The sequence below is a fragment of the Peromyscus leucopus genome, chromosome 5, assembly GCF_004664715.2.
Source record: "Peromyscus leucopus breed LL Stock chromosome 5, UCI_PerLeu_2.1, whole genome shotgun sequence".
Classification (NCBI taxonomy): Eukaryota; Metazoa; Chordata; class Mammalia; order Rodentia; family Cricetidae; genus Peromyscus; species Peromyscus leucopus.
The window spans coordinates 12,861,502-12,885,386 of NC_051067.1; the positions used below are offsets into that span (position 1 = coordinate 12,861,502).

Genomic DNA, 23,885 nt, shown 5'->3' on the forward strand with positions numbered 1-23,885 from the left:
CTTTCGCTGAATTAACTATCATTAACTAGATAGGACTAGTTGGTCATGCAACTTCGGGACTCTTCCCATCTCTTTGTTTCCAGCACTAGGATTTCAGGTGCACACTCCCGCCACCGACTTTTTATGTGGGTTCTGGGAATCTGAACTCCAATTGTGTGTGTGCCCGATGTTTCACTGACTGGACCATCTCCCTAGCCCCTCTTTGTAATAGAAATCTTTAAAAAAATCCATTCTATCTTCTGGGAAGTCTGAACTTTTCATTCTTTTTTCTGTCTCTCGTGCCATTGACACCTTTGTTCTGTGATAACTAATGATAGATAATCACTCCTTGCAGGGAGAAGGCTCACTGGACAGCACACCTCACAGCTCGCTGAGGCAGGGTTGTGTGTGGTCATGAAGACAGAAGGTGCCACTTGAGTCTCCTCTCTCCCCACAAAGCCACCAGTATTCAATCACTGAGGCTCCACTCTGACCACCCAATCCCAGCCACATCCCCAGAGCCCTTCCTCTAAATGACACAGATTAAGTTTTCACCCTCGGAATGGTTGCCGGGATTAGACACGAGCATTCAGAGAACACGTGATACTCAGAGCAGAGCGCAGACTACGGACATGGCACCTGGGTTTATCTATCTAGGCGCCCCTTTTCATCAGTGCCAGGGTGTTGCAGGGTGATAGCCTGGATGCTTGGGTTTTGGAGAATAGTGCCTAAAATAAGCAACGTGGGGCTCCCCAGGGAGAACAAAGGGCCCTCCTGGGGTGAGCATGTGAGCGGAGCTCCCCTGCAGGGGCTGTGGAACTCCATCTGACGCATGTGGGCTTTTAAATTTTCTTTTTTTTCTCTCCTGCATACCAAAATACCCATACCACTTTCCAGTTAACTGCAGCTTTACTGTACTGTATTATATTCTTGGAATATTAACAGCACACACCAACGAGTATATTTTTGTATGTAAATTTACACTGCCATTCATATTTTCTCACTCATTCCCCTCCGTTGGCCTCATAATAGAATAGAAAGCCTCCTGTTGGCTAAAGGGTTAATGATGTAGCTTTGGGATTCCCTCCCCGTCCCCCTCCCCGCCAACACCCCCCCCCCCCCCCGCCCGGAGGTTTAGCTTGCATAGATGTTTTTATTTCTTTATTAGGAAGAGTTCAGGGAGAAGAGGCTAGCCTTTGACTGTGCCTTCTGTGTGCATTCATAATAAAAGCTGGTACATTCATGGCTGCTCCATGATGTAGAAGAACCAGTGAATGAAAGTTTGGGTACAGCTCACCTCCAAGAGAGTGGTCCTGCTTCACCCGTCCCTGACCTGACCGGTCTCCAGCGTCCTTATAAAGCTAAATTTCCCCCTCTCTCTACACAGGCTTGTCTCTTCCTCCTAGCATTTTTGTCAACTCAATCTGGGTGGTGTTATTTTTTTTTTCTTTCTCTCTCTCTCTTTTTTTTCCCACACTGCTGTTGGATAAAAGATCCCGCCCTTGATTGAAATGGAATCTTCCACTATTGAGCGAGCCTTTGTTGAATGAGTCATCGGCGCAGCCGCTCATTGGCTGAGGCCGCCTGAGCCCAGGGGATTGCCTGGCACCGGCTGCAAGGCCCCGCTCCATTCACAGAAACGCTGGCTCGCTCGCTGGCCCTTTCATTCACACAAACAGCATCTCATTCACATTCTGTCGTTTTTTTGTCTGCTTCTAATGAAGACCACGGTTTGGGAATGGTGGGGCTGACTTGCTTCAGATTGGAGGGGGACTCTAATCACCATCGAAATCGTCCGTGGGGTGCGCATCTGCTGTTGCTATGCAAGCTAGGGGAAGGGAAAAAAGAGAGTGCGGGGTGGCTGCTGGGCTAGGGCTGCGGCGCGGTTGGAGAGCGGTGGGGAAGTGTTTGCTGCGCCAGGGCGGGCCTGGCTGCTCTGGGCTCCTCCGTCCTCTGAAGCCTGCCTCACCCGCGCTCCCGCCATGGGTGGCGCTCCCTAAACTCCGTTCCTGGGGCTCCCAGAAAGCCTGGGAACCTCGCAGCCACCTGAGATCAGCTCTGGGCGTCAGAAGACTCAGGGTGACCTGCTAGTGTGCTGGAAGGCAAAAGCATTCGCTTGCACAGAAGTTACCGGGAAACTTTGACAGCGACTGACTTCTCTGTGGTGCAGGTTATCTATCTTAACGCATGAGGCCACCTGGCAGAGGCCACCGAGGAAGGGGTCAGTGGGTCTCAGAATCTTGGACAGACCTTCGGGGAGGCTGTCGATGTCCTGTTCTCCTACACGCCAGGAAGAAGGCCTGTGTGTGTCACTGCAAGCCTGAGCCTGACTCCCAAGGATGAGGCCGTTCTTGCTGTGGATTTGATGGGCAGTTAGAGCAGCCGCATTTTTTTCTGCCTGACTGCAGGGCTGCAAAGCAGCAATTGAAGGGACATTGAAATGGATTGGTGGTGTTCCTAAGGCATGCTTCCAGGGCCCAAACACATTCAGCTGGAATAAAGCTCACAACGCAGCCCTCTTTCCCCGTTTTCTTTTTTGGCATGGATTTCTGGAGCCTGTTGCCGCTCATCATAGAAGCACTATTCTTTTTTGGAAGTAGATTTTCAACTTAACCCTGACTGAGAAAGGCTGCTGATTGCTGTAAATTATCAGGAAAGACCCCTTGAGCTGTACTGAGAAGAAGTGCATGAGCAGATTTGGTTTTTTCGTGTGTTATCTGAGGAATTGCTTCGCCACAGACACTCGCCAGCAGACATTCATGGCTGCTCTGTTGATCTGAACAAGAAAAGCAAACCACAGGAAATTGATGCTTTTTAAAAATATTCATCTGATGGTGAAGGGTCCCCTCTTTTTCCTACTTAAAAATTCTTTCTCCTTTCCAAATCAGGATCCATCAGGATTCGCCTGAAGATCTCTTAGGAAGCCTTCGTCACATTTTAACGCATCGCTGTCAGGCACTTCTGGGGCTCACCCACATGAGCTGAGCAAAGGAAGAACAAACCCTAACATGGAATAATGGATTTTGGAAAGTTCAAGAGATCATTTGAAGGAGCTGGATTTACCTTTGGCACAAATGCGGGCTGGGGAAGGGGTAGGTGAAAAAGCAAAGATCGGAAGGAAATATCTGCGAAGGTAGAAAAAGGAAAATTGAGAATTGATTGGCTGTAGTTGCTGACAGCGGGTGGATGTCGTTTTCTTCTCTCTCTTTTTGCTACAGGAAGTGGTTTGCGGAGCTCACCGAGCCTTTGTTGAGAAGGGTCTCCTCTGAGTGAGTCACGCTTTTGCTGGGAGCAGCCCGGTGCAGCTGGGCGCTCCATCAGCGGCAACTATGACTTTTGCAAGGCAAGCGTTCCACCCCAACCCGTGGTCTCCCGGGCCCGCGCTGCGTGTCGGCTGCTCTGCTGCCTTGTAACGGTGTGAGGGCTCGGTCGCCGGCCTCGTCTGTCCCTCTCCGGAAAGGTTGTCCTGGGACCCCAGCTCCTGGTCCCTCTCCGGGGCTCGCGGCTCCTGTGCTATGCGCGGCAGCCCGCGCCGGGGCCGGCACCAGCAGCGCCCGGGCGGATGCGGCGAGCTCACGGAGGGGCATGCTTCCACGCACCAAGTACAACCGCTTCAGGAATGACTCGGTGACATCGGTCGATGACCTTCTCCACAGCCTGTCGGTGAGCGGCAGCGGCAGCGGCGGCAAGGTCTCGGCGGCGCCCGCGGCGACCCCCTACCTGGTGTCGGGCGAGGCGCTGCGCAAGGCGCCGGACGATGGGCCCGGCAGCCTGGGCCACCTGCTCCACAAGGTGTCCCACCTGAAACTCTCCAGCTCCGGCCTGCGTGGCCTGTCGTCGGCCGCCCGGGAGCGGGCGGGCGCGCGGCTCTCCGGCAGCTGCAGCGCGCCCAGCCTGGCGGCCCCGGACGGTGGCAGCGCGACCCCCGGGTCCCGCGCCCAGGCCGCCAGCATGAGCGCCCCCAGGAAGAGCCGGGCCGGCGACGAGCCGCTGCCCAGGCCCCCGCGGGGCGCACCTCACTCCAACGACCAGGTGCTGGGGCCGGGAGTCACCTATGTGGTCAAGGTAGGTAACTGGAGCACACAATTGGGCGAAGGTCCTGGGGCCGGGGTGAGTGGGGGAGTTGGGGCAGCTGGGGACAGATGTCCTTCTTTGAAGCTCCAAGGTGTGGGGAACACAGACGACGGTTTGAATATGAGGAAATGCGCCCATCTTAGCCATCCTCTTGCTGGACAGGGCAAGGAGTGAACTACAAATGTACCTTTCACATGTGGCGGGTGGAGGTAAAGGTTGAACTGTCTGGCCCCCTCGCATGGGGCCTGCTTTCCCCAGGGCACTCTTGTTGAGGTCTACTTCTGCTACCTGGCTTCATCAGAAGTCCTGCCAGTGTCCCCTCTCGCTCTAGGCGTCTACCCTGAGATCGTGGTCTGGCCTACTAGAAGTACACTAGTCAGATCTGGCACCCCCCCCCCAACCCCAATGCCGTAACTTCTGTGTCCTCCCCTGGCGGCGGGGTGGGCCATATTCCCCTCCAGAGCAAGACCACCCAGCTTCTGGAGGGCAGGGCAGAGGCAGCCTTGCTTCCTATAAGATGGGTTCTAGTGTTTTACCTGGAAAGATATTCCTTGGCCCTGAACTGTTTTGGTTTACTTCAGTGGAAGGAGTAGTTGGGACTATTTTTTGGGTGATAATTGTCTTCCCTTTAAATGGACTAACAGGGGATGAGGCTGTGGCTCTTGGACCCACAGGCTGGAAAGGACTTTTTCTTGCAACACAATGAACGATTTTATACATATATGATTACACACACACACACACACACACACACACACACACACACACACACACAATTACAGTGTAATTGGTAGAATTCCTGCGGTTCACAAGCATGCCATGGCGTTTAAGGTACTCAGCACAGCTCAGTTAATCTGCCGAGTGCTCATTTCCTCCAGTCTGACCAGCTGAAGCAGCCACAGCCATGCTTCTTCCAGGTGAGGGCCAGGAGAGAGTCCAGGGGCTTGTTTCAGTCTCACCACCCCAGGTGTAGCTTTTCTGATGAAACAGATGCTCTCCCAGCCACCTGCGTTAACAAACCTGTAGGACAGACTGTCTGGTCTGTAAGCACTAGTTGCAGATCCAATTTAAAAATTCCACAGGGCACATCTTTGGGTAAAATGCAGTATCTTAGCAGCTTGGAACCAACTTCCCAAAGGAATGCATGTTATCTTTGACTGTATAAAACACATATAAAGCTTTCTCCCCTCCAGCCTGCACTTTAATTTGACCTCTCAGTTACTGAACACAGATCATACTTTATCATCATATTTTAGCAAAAGGGACACAGATTAGCATAAAACATATGCATCTGGTTGAGTTTATCTTTAAAAGGATGAATATTGCTTATTTAAATTACATGTCCAGGGGCCAAAGAGTAAAAGCAAGCAAGCAAGCAAAAGCAAACAAACAAAACCCGAACCCTGACAACCTGGAGGTTAAATCATGACTGGAATATATTCGTTCTCTCTCTTAATCTCATCATTGAATCTTATGCTTCTTTCTGGGAAGCATTTAAAATAGACAAGTGGAGCTGGGCAAAGCTATTGGTATGTATTAGGTAGGACACAGAGGGTTGTTTTCAAAATGAGGGACAATTCTCAAACTCCTGTTTGAAAAGAACCACTTTGCTTGATGTCAGCCGTACCAGTTTCCAAGGAGCAGGCCAACGAGTCTGGAATCTGAATATTCAGCCAGACAAATTAGAATGGTATTTTAGGGAGAAAAATCCCTTTACCTAAGGCTTTGCCCTGGTCAGATGGGCATAGGAAGATGAACATAGGAAGACAGTGGGCTTAGCCTGGGCTCTTCCTGTGGGGACAGTTTTGAGTTATCTTAGAGTCAGTAGCAGTGTACTCAGGGCCAGAAAGCGGACTGGGTGTACTCTGAGGCTGCTTGTGTCCCTGAGGGGGCAGTAGTGCCCCAGGGGCACTGGCACATGGAGGTGCATGGCACTGTCCTCTCTTGGCCCTGTGGTTGGCCAGCAGCTGTGAACAGTGGTGTCCTGTGAGCATAAGCCCAGGTGGTCCCTGAATCCCTGAAGAAGTCTGAGATCACACAGAATGAAATCCAGACACTAAATGACAATTGCAGTCCTTGTGTGTCTGTCCCCTTCAACTGATCGAATGGCCTCCTGTTGGCACATGTGAGCAGATTTCCCACATTGCCATGTTGTGCTTAAAATGACTTGTTTTATTGAAAAACTCAAAAACTTACAATCTCTGAATTTAGTCTTGTGGATGACTGAAGGACTCTGCTGATACCTTCAGACACCTGCATTTTCTAATAGGGACTCAGTTCTAAAATCTGAAGGTTTACTGTTTGTGAAACTGCTTAATTCCATTTGATATAATTCTAAGTTAAAGAAAGCCCCAGATGTTTTCCAGTTTTCTGGAAAATTCCTACACTGGATCATCACAGGGATCTACAAGAAGTACCAAGTGGTAGGTGGTAATGGGGTGTCGTAGACAGGAGTGATAATTCTCAGATACTTCATCTACTTGACAGAGGTGTTGTAGATACTGAAGCTTGATGGGTTTGGATTGTCTATACAATGTCAAACCATTTCTTCAATGAAGAATGGAAGAGTGAAAACTGAAAGAAGTTCTCAACCAGCAGAATTCCAAGCCACCAGCACATTTAACCAGTACTACTTTCAGCTACCCCTGGGTCTGCTGTTAGTTCACCCTTTTCTTTAAGAGTTTTTTTTTTCTTTTTTTCATTCTTGAGACGGGGTCTTAGTATCCCAGGCTAGATTTGAACTTACTATATAGTCAATGATGACCTTGAACTTCTGATCCTCTTGCCTCTACCTCTGTGTGGAAATTGCAGGTGTGTACAGACCTGCCTGGTTTATGGAGATCCCATGGGATCAAACTTGGGGCTTCCAGCATCCTGTGTAAGCACTCTATCAACTTAGCCACAGACCTGAGCCTGCTGTTAAAGAAGGGCAGGGGCTTATGCACTCAGGAGAGCTCAGGTTTAGACTACTTTGAGCCAGGCCTCACTGGCAACACTATTTTATCCCTCCAAGTATCCCAGACACTTGTTTAATTGTGGTAACATAAAAGAGAAAGAACAAGAAGCCATGCCATGGATAGACAGAACAGAAAAACCTAAGAGCAAAGAATCGTGAATAGTGTCCTTACATGCCTATCTAAAGCTTGCTTTCTATTTGGATATAGCAACAGTCTGGAAATGGCTGGAGATAAAGGAATGTGAGTTTGCAGCCGCTCACCTGGCGTGGTGCGACCGCTCAGGCTGCCCCTTCTCTTTCCTGGTTCCAGTCAGGGAGACTTTAGGAAGGACCTGGAACCAGAGAGTCCCTGAAGACAAGCAGGTCTCAGGTCTGGTTTTGGAACTGCTTGGTGGAGCCCGAGACTACAGTTGTCGGGTGTGAGACTGTGGTCTACCCTGGGCCAGTCTTTGGCTCCAATGTGTTCCTCCAAGAAGGGCTCTTTAGAATGCAGATTTTAAAAGGCCGAGAGGGGTTGATGTGCTGAGAAGTGAACACATTTAGAGCAGGCTCAAGTGCAAACGGCCAAAGTAAGATCCACTAGAGAAGCAAAGACTGGAGGTTCTCCGCAGAGCTGAGCGTACTGTGGTTGCCACCCAGGGAGCCGGCAGGCTAGGCTGCTCAGCGGTCCTGCTGATGGCTGTATTTCCATTTGTGGGCATCACCCCTTTACTGGGGTGAAAGGTCTCCCCCAGTGTTGAGCATTGAACCCAGGGTCCCCTACATCCTCTGCTGTCGTTTTGCTACTGAATCTCCAGGCCTGAGGAGGTTTTGCCAACCAAAAGGAGGAGTTACTCCCTGGTGTGCTGGGACTGGGTTCTTCTGGAACAAAGCCTTGTTTTTTTTTTTTTTTTTTTTTTTTTTTTTTTTTTTTTTTTTTTTTTTTTTTTTATAAACTCTTTTAAAATAATTTCATTTCTCTGATTTATGAATCTGGTGACATCTGGGGTGTGTGAGTCATCTGTTTTATTCATTGATCTTCTATTTATCTTTATGGATGGTTTTTATAAACTAGATTTATTCTGAAATTTATTCTTGAATTTTGATTTGACTCATCTATAAAGACATCTTTTTCTTACAGCTTGTTTTTAGGAACTGTGAGTAAAGTTCATGCCAAATAGTCATCGCAAGTCCTTTTAAGTAAGTCCACGATGCCTTAGGGAGAATTAATTGAATTTTGTTTTAGTTCTAGATGAGTTGAACTTTGTTTTATCTTCAAGTTGTTCAATAACCTTGTAATGTGTAGCTTGCATGAAAATAGCACCTAGAACATTTGAACAATAGCTTTAGAAATTCTCATGACATTAATGGTTACGTTCTTAATTTGGTCTGGAAAAATGTGTCCTCTCTTATGTGACATAAGTGTCAATGTGTAAAATGAGTATACCCTGTTACATATCCATATCTTACACCCCACTACAAAGATATATACACATGCCACATACCACACATATACATATCACACCCTACACACACACACACAAACTGCCAAGATATATACTCATACCACACACATCACACCACATCACACATACAGAGTACAACCCCATACCTCATATGCTTATACATACACACATTATTATAGCCAATTACCACACACACATACATACCACATATCATATATATAACATCTGTACATCCTACATACACAATGCACAAATATACACCAATGCCACATACTACAAACATACCACTTCATATCCACATATCTCTATCCTCTCATACACTGCAGAATTATATACACAAATCACATGTAAATACCTTATATACCATGCTATAAAATACCCTTATACACACATTGCATAGACATATATACACACTACACTACACACATATATGCACCACATACATAAACACACACCTCACACACACTGTATAAATATACACACATGTTATATACCACATACAGATTCATATCTTGCATCACATATGCATGTTTCTCCCATTGTATAGATAAATATACATGCTATACACTGCACACATACACACATAGCACATATCATATACATATACTGTATATACACAAATGTCATACCTTAAATGGATACACACAGCACATGTCACAAACATACAACCTTCATCTTGCATAGATATACATGTGCTATATACCACACACTCACACACTCATACACACACAACACATCCTCCACATGCACACAAATACACTGATTGCACATATGCAACTTACCACACATTATATATTCTGACACATATCCCCACACTCAGACATCACATACATGCATACACCTTCTCCCACATGTCACATACCCACACATATACCCCTTTTCATTTCTGCAACCCATAGCTGGCATTTGGGATTGGGGCTGTTTCCATTCTCATTGAAAAGCAGCAAATTTGGGGTTGGCTCTGTGGTAGAACGCTTGTCTAGCAAGCACAAGGCCCTGGGTTCGATCCTCAGCTCAAAAAAAAAAAAAAAAAAAAAAAAAGGAAAGAAAGAAAAAGAGAAAGAAAGAAAAAAAGAAGCGAAGCAAATATCTCATTTCTAAAAATGTCCAATGATCTCACATGCCTCATTTGTATTTATGCTTAAGAATAAAGCCACCCTGAACAATAAGCTATGAGCAAGACTTTGTCCTGCACAAGCCAGTCCTCTGCACCGTGTTTGACCTTTCCACAGGTGCCTAGTTTTGAAAGCATGTATGATAAATATCCTCTGAACGAAGGCGTGGGAACAGAAAAGTTGGGTCATCTTACAAGCTGTGCTGAACTGTGACCTTGGCTTGGGTTTTAGTACATCAGAGTCTGGGGCTGGCTGGTGAGAGGCAGGGCTGCTTGGTATTGGCTGGAATGGTAGTTCATCTCTCTGGACTTCACCATGCCTGCTGTGGAAGCTGTAGCCTTGTTGATCTTTAAAGAAAGCCAGGAGGCTGGACTGGTAGAAATGTTGACATCATGATTGGGAGGGTTCTGGCTCCGACATCTCAACTAATTGGAAAGATGGGCCTATGACAGGCACTGTACCTTCAGAAGAGCACTTGCCTGGGAGGAAGAGGGCTGGACTCCTGTGCCAGGGCAGATGCCAGTGCCAGCTGGATGAAAAACTATGGTAAGGATGAGAGGGAAAAGGAGGAGCCAGCACACTCAGGAAAATGGATAAGGAAAATGTGGAGTCATTTAATTCATAATGGAATGACCAGGTGTACCTACTATCTGGAGAGGAGAAAATGTTTTACCATATAAAACCTCTGATATGTGCTGGATAAAGAATACTGTTCAGGTAGGAGATATTGAACATAGGAATAGACTATGGAGTAGGAGATTTTTGCCCACAGAGAGTGTGTGTGTGTGTGTGTGTGTGTGCGTGCACTAGAATGGATGCTGGCCATGGGGTGTGTATAACTGCATACTAGAATGAATGCTGACCATGGGTGTTTGTTACTGTACTCAAGGCTGGATGCTGACTCTCTCTCTCTCTCTCTCTGTGTGTGTGTGTGTGTGTGTGTGTGTGTGTCTGTACTCTAGGATAGATGCTGACCCTGGAGTGTGTGTGACTGTACTCTAAATAGATACTGACCCTGGAGTGTGTGTGACTGTACTCTAGATAGATAATGACCCTGGAGTGTGTGTAACTGTACTCTAGGATAGATAATGACCTAGAGTGTGTGACTGTACTCTAGGAAAGATGCTGACCCTGGAGTGTGTATGACTGTACTCTAGGATAGATGCTGACCCTGGAGTGTGTGACTTTACTCTAGATAGATACTGACCCTGGAGTGTGTGTGACTGTACTTTAGGATAGATGCTGACCCTGGAGTGTGTGTGACTGTACTCTAAATAGATACTGACCCTGGAGTGTGTGTGACTGTACTCTAGGATAGATAATGACCTAGAGTGTGTGTGACTATACTCTAGGAACGATGCTGACCCTGGAGCGTGTGTGACTGTACTCTAGGAAAGATGCTGACCCTGGAGTGTGTGTAACTGTACTCTAGATAGATAATGACCCTGGAGTGTGTGTAACTGTACTCTAGGATAGACGCTGACCCTGGAGTGTGTGTGACTGTACTCTAGGATACATAACGACCCTGGAGTGTGTGTGACTGTACTCTAGATAGATAATGACCTAGAGTGTGTGTGACTGTACTCTAGGATAGATGCTGACCCTGGAGTGTGTGTGACTGTACTCTAGGATACATAATGACCCTGGAGTGTGTGTGACTGTACTCTAGGATAGATGCTGACCCTGGAGTGTGTGTGACTGTACTCTAGGATACATAACGATCCTGGAGTGTGTGTGACTGTACTCTAGGATAGATGCTGACCCTGGAGTGTGTGTGACTGTACTCTAGGAAAGATGCTGACCCTGGAGTGTGTGTGACTGTACTCTAGGATACATAACGATCCTGGAGTGTGTGTGACTGTACTCTAGGATAGATGCTGACCCTGGAGTGTGTGTGACTGTACTCTAGGATAGATGCTGACCCTGGAATATAGCTAGCTGCATGCTGGGATGGTTTGTACATGTGTGAACTGCTGCACGTGACTTTCCGTGTGCTTGTGGTAATTACTGCTTTCAGGTTGTAATTATTACTTTCCTAGAGTAGCAGAAAACAATTCATTTTGTTCTACTTTGACTTCTCATCACTTTTCTCCTACCATAGTAACAACACCAACCCAAACCCCTGTTAGGTACATCTACCTATGTTCACATTTTCTCCCATGTTCATCTCTGAGTTTTGGAATAATTATGAACGGTGCTAATCAAGCCAGAGTGGGGGGACTAAAGATCTCCTTTGGGTCATTTGATCACAAGCAATGTATCAAGAATTGAAATCTGACTTTCCACATAGTGTGTCTTCATACTCAATAGGGGAGTCTGAGTTCCTCTTGACCCTCTTGCCCACCTGTAGGCCATGGTTGCTGCAGTTCTCTGGGAGCCCACATCTTCCTGGTGCCTCGGCAAGGGATCAGAACTAGCTGTGATGATAGCTACAGCTTGTCAAATCCATGGGTGCATTGATCCCAGGATTCCAGGCTTAGGGATGTATTATGCTGTTCTGGGGTCACAGACAGTGAGGGCTGGGTTTCTAGCTGTGACTTGCAGATCTTATGAGAAACGGCCTATGCACCCTAAATCTTCAGTAAAGGCAGTTTGAAGAGATAGCTTTAGAAGAGGTCCTGAGGTATCCAAGTGAGCTTCTGGGTTTCTGATCATCTGGTAGCCATGTGAATACATTAGAAAACCCTCAGAGCCAAGGTGTTCTGAGAAAAAAAAGTTCAAATAACTCATTGTTCCTGTGCTGAGGCTTCAGATGTGAAGCCACATGAAGGCCTCTTCTGAAATGTGTTCTTGTTCCAAAAAGGAAACCTGCACCATAGAGACTTCATTTCCTTCTGCCTATTGAGGATGTAGAAAAGAAGCCAAGAATTCAATCAAAATCATGTGTGTGTGTGTGTGTGTTTATGTGTGTCTGTGTCTGCGTCTGTGTGTGAGACACATGGGTGTCTCTCAGTTGCTCTCTACTTTATTTTTTGAGATAGGGTCTCTCACTGAACCTGGAGATCATTGATGCAGCTACACTGGTTGGCCAGTAAACCCTGCATCCACCTGTCTGTCTCCCTAGGCCCAGAGATTACAGGTGTATGCTGTCTTGCATTTTTTTGTTTTTGTTTTGTTTTAACGTGTGTGCTGGGGATCAAACTCTGGTCTTTGTGTTTGTGAGCAAGCATGTTATCATCTGAGCATCATTCAAGCCTCCATCCCAGGAGTAAAATTTAGTTTGCTCCAGATTTTCAAAGTCCCTAGAACTTGACCTTCACCTGACCCCTCCTTCTCTGCTTGGGTCATTCTGAGAAACTCCATCTGCACAAGGCCCGTGATTGCTTGACAGTCAGTCTAGAGGCACCTACTGAAAATAACTTTAATACTATTGCCTTTTACTTTGCAAATGCTAAATATCTCTACTGCCAATATCCCAAATAGAAAGCGCCTGCTAAAGGAAATATGATAAAATCAAAATAACTATGATGTGCTGCCTCACCATGGATTCACAGTGATAGGGCTGACTGATTATGAATGGAAGCTGCTGAGACCATGAGTAAAATCTTTCTTTTCAGTATATTCTCTTAGGCATTTTGTCACCATGCTCCTGCAAACACACAAGGTTATTTACACACACACACACACACACACACACACACACACACACACACACACACACACACACACACTGTGCTCTTATGGAATGTTCAATAAAGTTTTTGACAGATGTTTTTATTGACTTTGACCAAATTAAACAACAGGCAGCAAAGCGCCATCAGAAAGTGGGACCAGTCGGAGGTGGGCAAGGGGTCCGGATTCTGAGATATCTACCTACCTCCAATTGTCCATGCCCATCAGTAGGAGGGAAGCTTGGCAACCCATCACCTGCTCTGCCCTCTCCACCTGTTCCTAAGGCCAGGGTCTCAGAGGTGGGAGGGCTGCTTTGTTTAAGGACTTCTTTGTATGAGAAGGTGCTGGCAGCTCTCTCTGAAGAACCGAGCTGTGGTTCTTTTCACCGGAAGTCACACCTCTTGTAATGAGCATAAACTTTTTTGCACAGTGACATATTAACTCAGATGGGAGAAGAAAAGAAATCCCAATGCGGCCACCTGGGAGGATTATGGATTCGGGTTAGTTCCCGGAGCAAGGGTAGTGTAAGAGTGGGTACCTCAGTGAAGAAAATGACTCCTGTTTCCCAGCAAGGTGAAGTGCCGGTGGTCCCTTGAGGAGGGCGGGGGCCACACAAGCCCTTCTCCATTCACCCTGGTGTTGCTGGAGGGCTTCTCTCCAGGCTCCACCAAGCCCCGCAGACCCACAATCCACGTATAAAATAATCACTCAGACGCTTATATTACTTACAAACTGTATGGCCGTGGCAGGCTTCTTGCTAACTGTTCTTATATCTTAAATTAACCCATTTCTATAAATCTATACCTTGCTACATGACTGGTGGCTTACCGGCGTCTTCACATGCTGCTTGTCCTGGCAGTGGCTGCAGTGTCTATCCTCAGCCTTCTGCTTCCCAGAATTTTCCTCTCTCCTTGTCCCACCTACTTCCTGCCTGGCAACCTACTTCCTGCCTGGTCACTGGCCATCAGTATTTTATTTATATAGAGCAATATCCACAGCACCCTGGAATGTTGATTCATTCCAGTGCAGAGCAGCAGAGCTGCTGTGAGTTTATGAATACAGTGACTCTGACACACCCAGAGAACAGCATTCACAACACTGCTGCCCATCGTCTGGCTTTTACAACGATTTCTTCCTCTTCTTCTGTAACATTTCTGGGCCCTTGGATGGGGTGATACAAATGTCCCATTCAGAGCCAAGAACTTGACAGTCATTTATTCTCAAAACTGTAACTGATTATGAGTCTCTGTATCAACTGCTGCCCAGTGTAAAAAGAAGTTTCTCTGACCAAGGTTGAGAGCAGCACTAATCTATAGGTACAAACATAAATATTTAGAAGGCAATTTGACAACATGGCCACTTAGCAAAACAGTAGTAGTAGGTTCCCTGCTAGAGCCTAAGACCTCCTGAGCAATGAGCTTTTGACCAGTGTGTTAGTAGTCAGGGTTCTTTAGAGAAATAGAACTGATAGAATGACTATTATCTATCTATTTGTCTGTCTGTCTCTCTATCAACTATCTATCTATCTATCTATCTATCTATCTATCTATCTATCTATGGGTTTATTAGAGTGCCTTCCAGGATGTGGTCCAGCTAATACAACAATGGTTGTCTCCATATGGAAAGTCCAAGAATCAAATACTCATTCAGTCTACAAGGCTGGATGTCTCAACTGATCTTCAGCGTGCACCAGAATCCTGAAGAGGCAGGCTCTAGTGCCAGGAAAGGAGTGGACTTGCCAGTGAGAGCAAGGGCAAAGCATCAAAGAGCAAGCTCTCCCTCCTTCCATGTCCTTTATATAGGCTGTGGCCCAGATTCAAGGTGGGTCTTCCCATCTCAATGATCCAGTCCACAAAAACTCCTCACAGGTGTGCACAGTAGTTTCGGTTGTAGCTAATTCCAAATGTTATCAAGTTGACAAGAATAGCCATCACAATCAGATTGACAGTACTAGGCCTGAATCCCTCCTGTGGAGCTGGCCCATCTAGGAGAATTCTGATGTCCCTTTGTAGACCACAGATCTGTCCCTTTGTAGATTACAGAACCCTTTACTGTCCGGCCAGCCTCCTGCTGTTTCTGTGCATCCTCCTGGTTAGGAGTCTGGAGACAGGGGTGTGCTAGTAAGTAGTTATCAGCTGGCTCTCTGGACAAAGCTGCCATGACTGATGTCTGTTCATGCTGGGTGAACAGCTGAGTGGAGAGATGGGAAGAAACAGACATGATAGGTTCACCCCAAGGTGCAGATGGTAGGAAGATGTACTGCAGTGACTGGGAAATGATGGGTGTCAACTATCAATTACCATTGCTTTTCCTATCACCATACAGATGTGCTGATCATATCACCACACAGATGTGCTGACTTCCTCTTCCAGTCTCCATCCTCAACACCTTCCTCTAGCATCCCTTTAAGTCTTCTCTCCCTTTAAGCCACCATCCTTATTTGTGTCTTTCCCATTCCTTTGTGTGTATATGTATGTGTGTGCTTGTGTATGCTTGTATTGTGTGTTGCGTGTGGTGCATGCATGTATTAGTCAAGGTTCCTTAATATATACATATACTGAAAGGACGTCTTAAGGATCAGCTTATACAGTATTGTCCAAGTAGTCCAATAATGGCTGTTTTCACACTGGAAAGGCTGAGAACCAGGTAGCTGGTTCAGCCCATGATGCTAGGAGCTTTAGTAGTCTTTATCTGGCACTGCAGTCCTGGAACGTTCCTGGAGGGCTGCTGATTTTCATTCCATCCAGGGAAATGGAGGAAACTTGGTTCTGAGATCAACGAAGGAAGGAGACAGCATCAGTGGCCGCAGTGGTGCCGGCGGTGCCGGCAAGATAGATTGCAAACAGGGTAGCTGAACTGGCAAGTAGACAAGAAACAAAGCTTCCTTCTTCTACACCTTGCTATCTGGCTGCCACCGGAGGGTGTGACCCACGTTTAGGGTGAATCTTCCCACTTCAAATAACCTGATCAAGAAAATTTCTCATAAGAGTGTCCCACAGCTTATCCCTTAGTTGAGTCCAAATCTAGTCAAGTTGGTGACCAAGATCAGCCACCGAAGTGCATCAGTATGTGAGTGTGCACACTCCTGAGCTTATGAATGTGGGGACCCGAGCAGGATATCAGATGTCTGCTTCAATTATTCTCTTATTGCCTTGAGACAGGATCTCTCACTGGACTGGAAGTTTGCCATTTGAGCTAGGCTGACTGGCCAGTGAGTTCTTGGAATTCACCCATCTCTCTCCCTTTCACTGCTGATGTTATAGGCATAGGCATCTACACCTGGCTCTTTGGGTGGGTGCTGGGGGTTTGAACTCAGGTTCTTGGGCTTGTAGAGCGAGAGTTCTTACCTACTGGTCCATCTCCTCCCACCCCTACTTCTCTTGTTTATATCCATATGTAGTGGTTGGCTTCTCTTCTGTTCCAATTTTGGGTTGTTTTTTTAGCAGGCTTCCCTTTCTACCCATCACTGTGTTGCTCTGTCAATGTATAAATTAGTTTTTCAGTTCAATGGATACTTAAAAAGCTCCCACTCTGGGGGAGGCTGTGCTAGGAGTTGGGTACAGGCCAATGACTTAGAGTTGCTGCCTCTTCTTTCAGTATCAAGTGGAGAGAGGGAAGAAAATGCCAGAGACCTGTAATGGCCCCAGAAATGTTGAGATCAAGAATGGTTCTCCTGCTGGGTGGTGGTGGTGCATACTTTTAATCCCAGCAGTAGGGAGGCAGAGGCAGGCAGATTTCTGTGAGTTTGTAGCCAGCCTGGTCTACAAAGCAAGTCTCAGGACAGCCAGGGCTGTTACACAGAAATTCTATATTAAAAAAAAATTAAAAAATTAAAAAAATAAAATAAAATAGTCCTCTCAAGGGATGATGTAGAAACAATCTGGAAGGTGATGGGATATGCGTGCATAGGAGCTAGTGCATAGAGTGGAGCCAGGGAGGGAAGAGAAGGAAGACAGGAGAGTAGAAGAAAGAATGTATGTGCATTACAGGGCAGAAGACAGAATCAGAGTGTGGTCTCATGTGACTGTAGTGTGTAGAGGACGGATGGGCTGATGGGGCTGAGCCAGGCCAGAAGCTCTCTGGGCCTTGGTAAGTGTAGCACAAAACCACTGGAGACCAAATGTTGGTTCCATCCTGTGCGTGGAGAAGTGACTGGAAGATGGGAATGAAAGAAGAGGCAGTGGGAGAGGTGAATGGGGAGATGGACGTGTTGGCAAAGTGCTTGCTGGGCAAGTTTAAGGCCTCACGTCTGATCTCCACAGAAAAGGCTGTCTGTGCTCTTGTGATCTTAGAACTGGAGAGAGAGAGAGAGAGAGAGAGAGAGAGAGAGAGAGAGAGAGAGAGAGAGAGAGAGAGTTGGGAGGACCCCTGGGGCTCATTGGCTGGCCAGGCTAGTCTACTTGATGAGTTCTAAGCCAAGGAGAGACATTGACTGATGAGAACACTTGTCTCAAAAAATAAGGTGGATGGCTTCTGAGGAATGACGTTGAGACTGACCCCTGGCTTCCACATGTATGTGCACACGTGTACATGCACCTCACCCCACCCCCAAGAAAGCTGGTGGCGACTTGGACCATATATCCGATAAAGGTGGGGGTGAAGCCTAGGGGTATGCTGGGCACTGTGGGGGCAGTGTGCATCTGCTGTCTACTGGGCTTCTCAAGAGCAGCAGTGTTCAAACTGAACTGACAGCTTTTCCCTCCAGTGTCTATCCTTTCTTAGTGTGCCAAGATACCCCCACCCCCACATCTGAAACTTCCGAGTCATCCCCAAATACTTCCTGCCCCGAGCTCATGACATGTGTTCAGGCACAAGACTGTTATTTCTGCCTAACAATGCTTCAAATGTTCCTCCTGTGCTTTGCTTTCGTCCTGATTCATGTGCTCATCATGCCTAGGTTATTGCAAACACTCCTGGGCATGGTTAGCGATTGCTTTGGGAGACGTGCTTCTCTTTAGAGGAACGTGTGATTGTTTCCCCGTGTGCCCAGCCACCAGATCCATGGAGCAAAAAGTACAAGTTTTTCTTCACTGCCCTTGCTGATTCTCTCTCTCTCTCTCTCTCTCTCTCTCTCTCTCTCTCTCTCTCTCTCTCTCTCTGTGTGTGTGTGTGTGTGTGTGTACACTTGCCTGTGCATGCACACGTGGAAGCCAGAGATGTTGACTTCTGGTATCTCCCTCTCACTGTTTTAGCTAAGCTGGCTGTCCAGAAAGCTTGATGATCTGTCTTCCTGTCTCAGCTTTCCCAGTGCCAGGCTTACAGACACACACCTCTGAGGCATGAGCCCAGGTCGTCGTGCCTCTGTGGTGGGCACTTTACTCACAGAGCCTCTCCCCACCCCTGACCAACCCCTCAGAAGGCCTACAGTGGCCTCATTTCTTTCTACTCTTTACCCATTTTCCTCGGAAGCATTTTGCCCATGCACGTGATACGTTTTAGCGACCCACCAGCAATTCTTTCCGGTTCTCACTGCTGGTGGATTTTGGCTGTGGTGACCAGATGAAGGCTACAGTTTTGCCTCAACCTACACCCTGAATCTGGCTGTGTTCCAATGTAAGCGGGCACTTAGTATTCTACAAACTTTCACGAGTTAGGGGAATTTCCCTAGTTTTCTGTTGAAAAACAAAAATCTGAAATGGTTCTTGAATTTCATCCATGCTTTCCCCCCTCAGCATCTAATAAGGTAAAATACATGTTTTAAAAATCACTTTCAGCTAATGCGACACATCATTCATCTTTCTGAAATTCCTGCCTATCTTCTCGTCGCCCTAATTAAAACAAAAGCTCTTTATTTTCCCCTTGGTTACAGAATTCAATTAGAATTCCTTATATGAGAACAAAATCTCAGTTTGGCTCACTTTAGCCCGAGCCTTACCTCCTATCCCCTGCCTCCCTGAACTTCCTCCACACAGAACAACCTCTTTTCCTATCGTCCCTCTGGGCAGATCTCAGACTGTTCCCCAACGAGTGCCTTCGCTCCAGCTCACCTCAACCTGAGTAATGCCCTTCAGCCTTCGAGACTCAGCTCAAATTAACAACCTCTCTCCCTGACCTCTCATGCCGGCAGTTGGTGGCTCCTTGTCTGAGTCTCTACAGCTCTAAGTCTTTATCCTTGTATCTGCCATTTCAGTTCATATAGAGATTGTACCCAGTGCTGAGCCCAGGGTCCTTGAAAATCCACAATGAATTAAATAATTACCACTTATAAGGAAATGGTAATCTAGAGAGGACTGTCACATGCATGATATGAGGCTATGGGTTACACGATGTGCTATAGCTATGTGTCTGCATTCTCTAGAACTCCTATGCAGAAATCTTAGGGCGATGGCATAAGAAAGCAGGGGCTTTCAGAGGTAATTAGGTCATGAGCGTGTAAATGGCACTGGTGCCTTCCCGAAAGGACCCTAGAGGGCTCCTTTGCCCTCTTTGTACCTTATACCACAGCCATTTCCACACCAGACATTGGCTGTACTGACACGTTACCCCGGGTTACCGGCCTATGTAGCTATGAGAAGCACACGCTGTTTAAGACACCAGTCTCGAGTCTGGGGAGTATTTGTTCTAGCTACCTTGGCTGGATAAGAGATACAGGAAGCCATGGACTATATATAGGAAAGAGGGTCAGCCAGTTGCCATGTCTCTGTTTTGAATACCTGAGACTCGATAATTTGTAAGTGAAAGTTTATATTTGTTCACAGTCTAGAGACTTGAGAGCCCAAGCTGGGATGGCCGAAAGCAGCAGGGTAAGTGGGTGTGTTCAAAAGAGGCAAAATGCAATCTCTTGACACTGAGCCTGTGAGAGTGAGGATGTTCTCATTGCTGCTGCCTGGTTCTATTCCATTCCTGAGTTCTATTCCATCCCGCCACGCCTCCCAACAGGGCGATCATCAAACAACATCCAATCTGAGTTTCAGAGGGGACAATCCAGACTCAAACTATAACATCCACCACTTCCCAAAACTCTCGCAGGCAAAGGGCAGCTAGTATGTGAGGACAGAAGGACAGAGGTTGCAGAAGCGCGCGCGCGTGAGAGAGAGAGAGAGAGAAAGAGAGAGAGAGAGAGAGAGAGAGAAAGAGAGAGAGAGAGAGAGAGAGAGAGAGAAGAAGCAATTGGTTGAGAGGTTCATGGAGGGCATTAGGAAGGTAACTCCAGGGGCTGGAGAGATGGCTCTGGTTGAGAGTACATATGAGGACCTGAGTTCCATTCCCAGCACTCACATCGGGTACCTCACAAACTCTGTAATTTCACCTCCAGGGGATAAACTACCCCCTTCTGGCCTCCATGGGCATTCACACATACAGAGAGAGACAACACAGACTCCCCCATACACACACAATTAAATCTTTAAAAAATGAAATAAAGAGAAGTAACTCCAGGGCTGGGTAGATGGTTCGGTGGCCAAGAGTGGATGCTGTGCGGGCATGAGGACCATGCGTGAAACCTAGTGATCACATGAGAGGCTGAGCATGGCCACGAGCACCTATAACCCCAGTGCTGCTGGGGATAGAGACGGGAGGGGGGCCGGGTTTTGCTGGCCGCTGACCTAACTATAGGTTCAGTGATGGACCTTGTCTCAAAGAAATAAGGCACAGAGCAGAATATGACATCATCCCTGGTCTTCATGATCACACAGATACAGTTATCTGCACACCCACTTGTGCATATAACACACACACACACACACACATATGCACACACGCACGCACGCACGCACACACATACACACACACACACACACACACGCACACACACACAGAGAGAGAGAGAGAGAGAGAGAGAGGGAGAGAGAGAGAGAGAGAGAGAGAGAGAGAGAGAGAGAGAGAGAGAGAGAGCCTACACTAATACACACGGCATACACACCACACAATTATGAAGGTAGTTCCAAAGAGCACACTTTGAACTCCGCTCTCTTTGGTTTCCTCCACCATTGTTCCCTCTCTGATCCTGTACGTATGCATGCCACAGGCTGCCCCACGTCTTTATAGGGTGCTCCGCAGATGGGAAGCATAATTAGCAGACCCATGAATGCCATTCCCCTTCTTCCTTGCAGCTAGCTAGCCACAGGAGGGCTTCAGGAAGTGACTAGGCTTTACTGAGAGCCTCATGAGACCATTATTAAGTTAAAATGCTGCACAGACAGAATGTTTCCCAAACAGAAAGCTAAACTCTCTAATGCTTCTATGTGCATCCACCTCTAATTAAAATACACGGATTCACAAAAAAGAAAAGGGGAGGGGAGTGAATGGATCAACAAGTTGTTTTTTGTTTTTTTTTTTTGATAGTTCAATTATGCTTCTGGTCCCATGGAGAATGTGGTAGGTGGTAAAAATGGTACAGGCTGATTTTCTAAGGAGCTTATTGTGGGAAACAATTATCCTCACTTTACATCGAGTACTGGAGAGTCAGGGTAGTGAAAGTGAGGCCGTTTACTTTGCAAACTTGCAAAGCTGGGCAGCAGCTCAGAGAAAAGGCAAAAATGGCTGGCATGCTCAATTTGGTTCAAGACTGTGGTTTTCATTATTCCCAATTTCATTACGCTGCCTCCTGAAGTTCTCATTGGCTTAGTTCTTCAGGGAAGTACAATCTCCTCAGGAAACTCCCCATCCTCCTTGGGGCTCAAAATTTCTTGCTTTTCTGGTGTTTGGGCTCAGTCATGTAGCAGACTGTCTATAACTTTTAAATTCTAAAGTAAACAGCAACAACAAAAATGCCCAGGCAAGCAGGTGCCAGCTGCCAGCCAGGGAAGACGGACTCTCGCGTTACCTGCTCATCGGTGATTCATTTATGAGTCCTAAATGCACCTCCTATTGAAAATAGACCAATGGTGTATTTCTTATATGTATGATCCTTTTGAACAAGGTAAGCATCCCAGTTTTAACAAGAAAAAAAAGGCTGTAAAATGTGTTAGTTACTGGTAAGAGGTCTGTGGAGAGCTGGGGTTACTAGGAAAGGCCTCACGTTATTTACTCTTCTTCTCTTTGTTGTGACCAAATACCTCGTGAGAGGCAGCTTAAAGGAAGAAGAATGATTTTTAGCTCACAGTTTGAGGAAATACAGTGTGTGTGTGTGTGTGGGAGGTTAGCTGAGTCAGGGAAGACATGGTGGCGGGAACAGGAGGCTGGCTGGTCACATTGCATTTACAGTCAGGAAGCAGAGAGAGGCTGAACAGTAAGAAATAAATGGTAGGATCATCCAGTAGAAAATTCTAGAGAGTCCACAGAAAATTGTTAGAATAAATAAGTTAGTTCAGCAGGGTTATAGGGAAAAACCTATGTGCACAAAAGCAAATCTAACTTCTGAAGACTGAAAGTGACATGTGGAAACTGAAATTATCACATATCATTTGCAATTTCACCAGGGAAATAAAATATTTAGATTTGAACTCACCAAAATATTAGTAATGTGTGTTTGCTGAGAATTTTAAAATGTTGATGGAATAAATGAAAGAAGATACAAATGAATATGGAAGACTGAGATACAATGCAGGGGCTGAAGAGAGAGAGACGTGGGTAAGAGCACTTGCTGCTCTTGCAGAGGACCTGAGCTCAGTTCTTTGAACTGACATTGGGTGGCTTACAATTGCCTGTAACTCCAGTTCCAAGGAATCCAGCATTCTCTTCTGGCTTCAGTGGGTACCTGCAGTCATGTGCACTCATACCCCACCCACACATAATTAAAAATAAAATAAATATTTTTTTAAAATTTGATGAAATAAATAAAAAAAAGATACAGCTAAGTGAAGATACCCATCATGTTACAAGAATAAGACTTAATATAGTAAGTTTTTAAATTCTTTTTAAATTAAGCAGTAGTTTTAATACAATCACATCAAAACTCCCATAGAGACTTGAATAGACACAGCCCATATATTACTAAATATATACAGAAGCCACAGACCCCCAAATATCCAAACATCTTAAAATGAAGAAGAAAGTGGGAGGAGTAACTTTGCTGGATACTGTGATCTGTTCTAAAGCTAGAGGGCAGGCAAGATGGTTCATTGAGTGAAGCTGCTTGCCACCAAGCCTGGTGACCTGAGTTCAATCCCTACACCCCACTGTTTTCTGACTGACACACATAACACACACACACACACACACACACACACACACACACATACACACAGAGAGAGAGAGAGAGAGAGAGAGAGAGAGAGAGAGAGAGAGAGAGAGAACATAATTTAAAAATTAAAGCTAGATTGTGTGATAAGGAAGGGATGGGGAACACAGAGTAATCAGACTGTAGCTCAAGTTTTCCTGTGTCCCACCTGGTCAGCAGCTGCTCAGACTCAAGTAAACACACACAGGCTTATATTAATTAAAACTGCTTGGCCATTAGCTCAGGCTAACTATTGACTAGCTCTTACACTTAAACTTAGCCCATTTCTGTTAATCAATATATTGCCACGTTTTCCGTGGCTTTACATGTGTGCCATTACATGCTGCTCCCTGGATGTCAGGCTGGCATCTCCTGACTCAGCCTTTCTCTTCCCAGAATTTTCCTTGTCTGCTTATCCCACCTATACTTCCTGCCTGGCTACTGGCCAATCAGCATTTTATTAAACCAGTGTACAAAAGCAGTATCCCACAGCATCGAACACTGAAAGATCCTCAGTTGATTTTTGATAAAGACATAAAAGTCATTCAAGGGATGAAGGGGAGCATCATCAATAAGTGTCCCAGGAGCAATTGGACATCTATAAA

General features: G+C 46.3%; 1 protein-coding gene across 1 annotated transcript in view; it reads left to right on the forward strand.

Annotated features, from left to right (window-relative positions):
- Positions 1 to 1,576: 1,576 nt before the first annotated feature.
- The window catches only part of Shc3 (SHC adaptor protein 3), a 133,064-nt gene continuing 110,755 nt past the window's right edge, over positions 1,577 to 23,885 (forward strand). Inside the window, exon 1 of the mRNA XM_028863810.2 lies at positions 1,577 to 4,044. Coding sequence (XP_028719643.1) covers positions 3,565 to 4,044 — 480 coding nt within the window. The 5' untranslated portion in view covers positions 1,577 to 3,564. The remainder of the gene's footprint in view (positions 4,045 to 23,885) is intronic.